At 48.9% G+C, this 8,071-nt stretch overlaps 1 protein-coding gene across 1 annotated transcript in view; it reads right to left on the bottom strand.

The window, feature by feature from the left end:
- Nucleotides 1–4,473: 4,473 nt before the first annotated feature.
- DEDD2 (death effector domain containing 2) overlaps nt 4,474–8,071 on the bottom strand; it is a 13,442-nt gene continuing 9,844 nt past the window's right edge. The window contains exons 5-6 of the mRNA XM_015409405.1: nt 6,919–7,316; nt 4,474–5,295 (exon numbers count right to left, since the gene is read on the bottom strand). Of these exons, the coding sequence (XP_015264891.1) occupies nt 6,943–7,316 (374 nt within the window). The 3' untranslated portion in view covers nt 4,474–5,295; nt 6,919–6,942. The remainder of the gene's footprint in view (nt 5,296–6,918; nt 7,317–8,071) is intronic.

The raw sequence follows: 8,071 nt of genomic DNA, 5'->3' as shown, positions 1-8,071 counted from the left end.
AGGATTTTTTAAAGTCAGGGGGCTTTTAGATTTCATCGGGGGCACTGGCTAATCGAATTAAAGGCATACCCAGCTCCTTCCCCACACCTGCTGCCGCTTGGGGGCCCTGGACTGGATGGGAAGTCCAGTAAGTCAGCCTAGCCCCGAGATGCCCCACTGAAGCTACGGGCCTGGGTGGAACTCCCTGCCAAATGACATCAAGGCCCTGTGGGATCTGGTGCAATTCTGCAGGGCCTGCTTTTGGTTGAAGGCAGCAACAGTCACCCATTGGCTGGCACCCTTCTTTCTCTCCCCCACCCCTTATATTCCGAGTTCCCTCTCCCCCCACCTAGAAAAGGGGCAATTTCCTACAGCCTTTTCACGGGTATCAGTTCAGACGGTCTGCTCGTGGCCACACACATTCAGGGATCGGGTGTTTAAAACCCCATCAAAATTACAACTTGCGATTATTACTTTGATTTCATATCCTCTGTCTCCGGCTTGTGGCAGCAAAACCTCTGATCCTGATAAGGTGAGTCAGTAGACCTGGCCCAGAGTGTTCAGCTGCTCAGGGGGCCAAATGGTTTGCAATCCATTTCCTATGTCGGAAGGGAACATCATCAACTTGGCTGGGTTAAAAAGATCAGGGGACAGGAAGGGCGGTCTTAGGATAAAGGGAAACTAAAGGACAGGTAGCCCCGAGGGCAAGTGGGCCAAAGGAACGCTGCTAAATAGGAAGCAGCATGAGCGAGGGGCTGACGACCCACGCATTAAAGATGGAGTTCTTCCTCCATTCCAACTGGCTCACCTGTTAAACTGGACTAAGAGCAGCCGTTCCAGGCCCAACCGAGGGAGAGAAAAGACCAAAATGCAGAGTTCTAAATTTCTAATGGTCACTTTTGCTCAAACATTAAGCATTTAAGTCTATTTTGAAACCTGCATTACAGCTCCATCTACTCCATTTTGGAGTAAAATTCCTGACCAGGAAACGGTCGACACACTGATCTCTTTAGAATGCTCCAGTGTTGGCGTCCCATCCAGCTCTTCTGAGCGTGGCCATCCCTTCTGTTTCCAAGGACAGAGAGCAGGGAACCAGCAAGCTAGGCGAGTATGCTCCAACTTTGCCTTAGGAATTGTGCCACCTAAGAAAATTCCCTCATATATGAGCTTCCTTACATCCCCTAGATTTAGATATGTCTTCATGCTTGCTAGGTTAAATATTTTTCCAACTGCAGAGCTAAGAGGCCGTTTTGCTAAAAAACAGTATTCAAATAGATTGAGCGATTGTGGATCATGTGCAATAGAGACCTTAGATCATCTTATGTTATTTTGCCACCAGTGGATCGCACCAGGTCCTGTTGGATTACTTCTATTTTTTAAATATACATCACCTTCCTATGGAACCTTGGGTGATAACCAGGGGTCATTTCGTAGAAAAAGAGATAGGGGGACTCATTAGCATAACTCATTAGCATATGCCACACCCCCTGACATCACCGGAAGTGTGTCATAAGGCCACACCTCCTGACATCACCGGAAATGTGTCATAAGGCCACACACCCCGTCCCCCCATGAGGGGCCCGGCGGTGGACCTGCAAGGCCAGCGGGAGTGCAAGGAAGCCTTGCGAAGGCCCTCCCTGGCCCCAGGCAGGCAGGGGTGGGAAGAGGCAGAGAGGAAGCAACTTACCCTCCCTCTTCTCCTGCCTCCTCCTGGCTGAATGAGGGCCGGAAGCAGGGCGGCCAGAAGCAGGGGGCGGGGCTTCGTCATGTGCCCCGCCCCCCGTACCTCACCTGGGGGAACTGCGTTCCCCCGCGATTCCCCCGAAATGACCTCTGGTGATAACCATATTGCTAGGAGATGAGGACCCTGAAACATCTCGCTTGGTGGCAAAAGATCTATCGGTAGTGCTATTTTTAAAGCAGCTTTGAAATGCTGTAGGTCGTTTGATGTATACACATTTTTAAAATTTTAAACCAATTTCCGTAATATCATGGGATTTCATAGAATTTATGGAAGTTTATAAAATGTTGTCTATTAATATTGAGTATGTTTATTAGTTTTATTGTAAAAACGTTTGGCCTAAATTATCTTGTAATTATATGTGTTTTATAGTAGCTGTATGCTTGGCTTAAGACCTCTGGTCAACGAAGCTAATAAATGAAAGGTAGTTCTGTACAGTGCAGATACAGCCTGTTTCATACACATACCAGGTCTAGCTTGCCCCAAGGAACTCCAGGCTCTGACCTTTTTATACCAAGAATGCTTTGCCAGCTCTTTCCTTCTTCCGTTCACAAACTACAAACCCCAGAGTCCTTTGAGACGCCTGAACTTTTGGAAAGTCCTGATTGGTCAGTGGTACATGATATCCTGAGGCTACAGAGACCATGTATTTTGTTTGAAAGCCAAAGCTAGCTCCAAGTTTCAAGGGGTGGGAACATATACAGGAGACAGTGGGGTACAGGGTGGAGGATAACTTGCCCTACAGGACTCGAAGATGCTACACTCCAGCTTAATTCTTGGGTACCCTTCCCCGTGGAAATGGTAGATTGCCTCTGAAGCCCATCAGACAGCATTAACATCCGTACTTTGCGAGAAAAATCTAAGGAAAGCAAGCAATTTAAGCTCTTGGCTTTACATGTGAAGCCCCCTAGAGGTTGGTTCAAAAATGTTCCTGGATTGCATTTTCTTATAGCTAAAGCTCCAGAGCATTTGAACTTTCTCAGAGTTCCTTGGAGCTTTGAAAGCAGACCCACTAGGGATGCTGGCCTGGCTTCGTGTGGACGACAGGGTGCCAAAGGTGGGAGCTGTCCCCTGCTCCTTCACGTTGGGATACCCTTGAACCAGCCCAAAGACCCCGCTGTATCACACAACCTTCCATTTGTGGTGGAGTAGAATGCGTGCTTCTTCGAACTCCCCTTGCACAGCCTGCCCTAGGATGCTTGCATTTGCCTCTGCCAGTCTCTGGCATGAGTCCCACTGCGGCACTCTGGATGACTCAGGCTCCGTTAGACTGCATCGCCCACGGACTCCGAAGAACCCACGTCCAATTAAACTGCTTGCAGGAGTGACTGTTCCAGTACAGGGCGATTCCTTCCGACCCAACTACTTACCTTCCCTGGGCAACATCCGTTGAAGCCGGCAGAAGCCTCTCCCCCACCGACATTTTGACTCAACAAAGATCTCAGCAAAAATGACAAACAACTCAACGTAGCATTTGTGAGAGCTCGCCAAAGGACTGGCCGCACATTTCTAGGCCTGATGGAATTTCCTACCCTTCTACACTGTAACTGGAAGGGATGAGCATTCACTGTCCCAGCAAAGCAAGTTGTACTGCTATTGTACTCCAGGGACTGAATACTTCCCCTGACTGGGAAGATACGGGGCCTCCCATTTCAACGCCCTTTAGAAGCTAGACACAGTGCTGGCCCGTGGTCATGTCAAGGCAATGTGTGCACACAACTACTGCAGCTAGAAGCCCTGCTGCCAATACCTGTCTTGTTCTGTTCAGTTCCCTGTACTTCTCCACCCAGAGTGGAATTCACTGCCACAGAAGTTGGTGGCAGCCACAAGCATGGACGGCTTCAAGAGGGAATTCAATAAGCATACGGAGCAGAGGTCCATCGGGGCCAAAGGACTGGCCGCACATTTCTAGGCCTGATGGAATTTCCTACCCTTCTACACTGTAACTGGAAGGGATGAGCATTCACTGTCCCAGCAAAGCAAGTTGTACTGCTATTGTACTCCAGGGACTGAATACTTCCCCTGACTGGGAAGATACGGGGCCTCCCATTTCAACGCCCTTTAGAAGCTAGACACAGTGCTGGCCCGTGGTCATGTCAAGGCAATGTGTGCACACAACTACTGCAGCTAGAAGCCCTGCTGCCAATACCTGTCTTGTTCTGTTCAGTTCCCTGTACTTCTCCACCCAGAGTGGAATTCACTGCCACAGAAGTTGGTGGCAGCCACAAGCATGGACGGCTTCAAGAGGGAATTCAATAAGCATACGGAGCAGAGGTCCATCGGGGGCTATTAGCCACAAGGTCTAGATAGGAACTCTCAGGCTGGGGCAAGTGATGCTCTGTATTCTTGGTGCTTTGGGGTGGGGGGGCACAGTGGGAGAGCTTCTAGTGTCCTGGCCCCACTGCTGGACCTCCTAATGGCACCTGGTATTTTTGGCCACTGTGTGACAGTGTTGGACTGAATGGGCTGTTGGCCTGATCCAACATTGGCTTATGTTCTTGAGAACTTGAGGGGGGATTTGGGCTCATAGGAGATTGAGACCTCTGGAGTGGTTTTGACTGACGCTGGATCATGCCGTCACTCACTTGCTAGTAGCAGACCTTTGGACCTACCTGCAGCCACGGAAGAGTCTACCCATTCCTTCCTCTGCCTTTCTTCACGGGGCAAGAAATAGGATTGAAAGATTTCAATGGGGGACCGAAGGGCAAGACTGTTCGGTGACAGAAGGTTTGTTCTCACTAAACAAAGCCGGGCGATTGCAAACTCTCTTTATTAACATTTGTCATTTGCAAATACAATACAAGAACATCAAAAATTATTTTTGTTCTGTAAAAAAAAAAAAATTAAATTACAGGTTTCTGTGTGTTCCCCACCCACCCCAGTGCTGTGAAACAGACCCCTCTATGAGAGATACTGTGTGAACTGCTTGCCTTTAAAAAAACAAACCAAACCTCTATTATTTATACTATGTACAAATAGGCGCAAGACAGTTGAAAGGTATCCCTCTGGAAAGTAACTCTGAGCTTCCTCTGTTTACAACCATCAGCCCTGTGGCTGTATACGTAACTTAGGGGGGAGGGGAATATCCCACCCCCAACAGCAGACTTGGAGAAGTTGACTTCTCTTCCTACAAAGCAGCTAGAAACCGCATGCGCCACTGCCATCCTTCACAGAAGTGTTTGCACCTCCATGAGATGAGGTTTCTCTCCACCGTGGGGGGTGGGGTGGGGGTAAATCAAACACTGGTAGTGAGCATGATATACACTCCGATTTGTGCCCTTTTCACAGTCCCCTGGACATGGTACTTCTGCCCGGGGCGTCCCGTTCGCTTCAGAGGGAGAGGAACCCACTGAGCGGGTGACCTCCGTCCACGCCCTGCTACATCCGAATGTCCATTGACGTCATTTCCTGCTGTCCATTCAGCGCTTCAACCACAACATGACCAGCTGTGGCACGCTGTGTGACTCCCCAGGGCCCCGTCGCTGCCAAGATCCAGCCTTGCCCCACGACGGGATGAAGGTTCCTTTTCTAAAGTCCTGTCTTCTCAAGTCTGCAAATCGGATCAATGGCGTGTCCTGTGAGAAAGGAAGGGAAGGATGTTAAAACTGAAACGCTGGCTCTGAATCCCTTGAAGGACCATCTTACTAGAAAAGGCAAGAGGCTTAATTCATATGATCAATGCCAAGCTGCCGGGCAGGAGGCTTCTTAGGAAACAAGACAGACCACAAAAATTAGGATGAATAACAGAGCATAATTATTCATGTTTCTTCAGCTGAGTCTGAATTAGACTCTCTTAAGGAAGCAGCAAAGCCATAAGCTTGCTACACTCTACAAGAGGAAGGCTCCAACAATCTCCTTCATGCCTCTTATGAAGTTAACATTTTCCTCTTCTGCCAAATGCCTTGATTCTCTGAAATGGAATTTGGGATGAGGAGACTGAGGGGACATCTAAAACTAGCTGGCACAGAAAGAGACAGATGCGCTTAAAGGAAGAAGAAGAAGAGATTGGATTTATACCCCACCCTTCACTACCCAAAGGAGTCTCAGAGCAGCTTACAAACTCCTTTCCCTCCCCCTCCCCACAACAGACACCCTGTGAGGTAGGTGAGGCTGAGAGAGCTCTTGACAGAAACTGCTCTTTTTCAAGAACAGCTCTTATCAGAACTAGGGCTTGCCCAAGGTTATCCAGCCAGGTGCAAGTGGAGGAGTGGGGAATCAAACCCGGTTCTCCCAGATTAGAGTCCGCGCACTTAACCACTACACCAAACTGGCTCTAAAGGAAAGTTTAAAAGCTCACTCCCCCTTACAGAAATACACTTGAGACAGAGAGGGGGTGGGGACAGCTGACAGGCGAGACAGGCTGCTAAAAGCCTGAAGAGTTATGAGGTGATGCACACTGGGACAAAAAACCCCCCAACTTCAAGTATAGGCTAATGGGATCTGAACTTGCTGAGACTGGGAGGGGAAAAGACCTTGGGGTTGTAGTGGAGAGCTCAATGAAAGTGACAACTCAGTGTGCTGCAGCAGTACAAAAGGCAAACTCTATGTTAGGGATTATTAGGAAAGGGATTGAGAACAAAACAGCCAACATTGTAATGTCCCTGTATAGATCTATGGTGAAGCCTCATTTGGAATACCGTGTAGAGTTCTGGTCAGCCTATCCCAAAAAGGACATTAAAGAGCTAGAAAAGGTACAGAGGAGGGCAACAAAGATGATTAGGGGGTTGAAGCACCTTCCCTATGAGGAAAGGCTGAAGAGAAGACTAACGGAGAACATGAGAGAGGCTTATAAAATTACGCATGGGGCAGAGAAAGTTGACAAAAGGAAATTTTTCTCCCTCACCCAAAAGACTAGAACTCAATGAAGCGGATGGGCACTTGGTTCCAGGATGGACAAAAGGAAATACTGATTAAAGTATGGAATTCACTGCCAGAGGATGTAGCAATGCCCACAGGAATAAACAGCCTTAAAAAAGGGACTAGATAGATTCATGGAGGATAGGTCTATCAGTAGCTACTAGCCATGGCGATTGAGGGGAAGGCCTCAGCCTCTATGCCCTGTTGTTGGTCCTCCAGAGGAACTGGTTGGCCACTGTGTGAGACAGGATGCTGGACTAAAGGGACCACTGGCCTGATCTCTTCCTATGTTCTCATGAGCGCGCACAGCACCACCAGTCAGCCTGGAGGGAGAAACATACTTCTGTTTCCTGGAGGAGGCCAGGTCACCAGGTCTGGGGAGCCACGCTTTCCAGCAAGAGACGGCGTCCTTCCTCATAATCGTCCTCGTCCACATTCACCAGCAGCCGGATAGCCTCCTGGCCCACAGCTTCTTTGAGCGAGTCTGTGATGAAGACCCCCTTCAGCGCCTCCAGCAGCGAGCCATTCATATAATCACTCCAGAAGGCATCCAGGTAGGACAACTCCGAGAATTTGATGTCGCAGATGATTGAGCCCAGGTCACGAGATTTGAGGATGGTGTTGGACTGCCCAAAGACATCAAACTGACGCTCTAGTCGATTCTGCTTGTTTGACATCACGTTCTGACGCAGGATGGGCTCGTGCTCACAGTACTCTGCACGAACACGGAGTCTGATGTCTGAGCAGGACAGAAAGAACAAGGAGAAAGGGGAGGGCAGGGGGAGAGACAGAGAGAGAGACAGGTGCATTAGAGCTGCGGCTCACGAACAGAGCATGCAGACAAACACGCGGTCATGCAGCGGTATTCCAGGATTGGGCTAATAGCCCTAAGGAGGTGTCGAACACAAAGGCCCACCATGCGGAAGGTTCAGGCCACTTAGGACTCCCGAAAGATTCAGGCTCCTTGAGATGGTCAGTCCCAGCAAGGGGTGTTCACACTCGTCTATGAAAAGTCCCTTGGCACAAAGTTACAACTGAACTTCACTAATGCCCATCCAACTGGATCCACACTCCAGGGCAACTGGACCAGATAACAGACCCAATCCACAGCTGCACTTACCCAGCAGCAAGCACTATTGAATACAGTGGGGCATGCTTCTGAGTAAACCTGTACGCTGTTGAGCGGCAAATTGGATTAGATCAAGAGGTACATCTTGCCTGAATTCCCACCTCTTTAGATCAAACCTGCTAGTCTCATACTCTCCCTACTTTCACCACTCGTTTTGGCCATCTTCCACTAGTATTAGTAAGTGGCACCAAAGAGGCATTCTTCAAAATACATGCCCAATGGAAGACTTCCAACCATTTTGCACCTGAAACCTTGATTTTACTCTCTACACCAAACTACTAGAATTGCTACTGCTGTATATGAACACCAATGGAAGCACCTGAGACTGCTTTATGAAGAGGCAAGAACCCCTGCAATTTGGACAA

Source organism: Gekko japonicus, unplaced genomic scaffold (genome assembly GCF_001447785.1).
Source record: "Gekko japonicus isolate JY-2015 unplaced genomic scaffold, Gekko_japonicus_V1.1 scaffold745, whole genome shotgun sequence".
Lineage (NCBI taxonomy): Eukaryota > Metazoa > Chordata > Lepidosauria > Squamata > Gekkonidae > Gekko > Gekko japonicus.
Note: the sequence above shows the minus strand (reverse complement) of the source record. Positions and strands in the feature narration are given on the sequence as shown.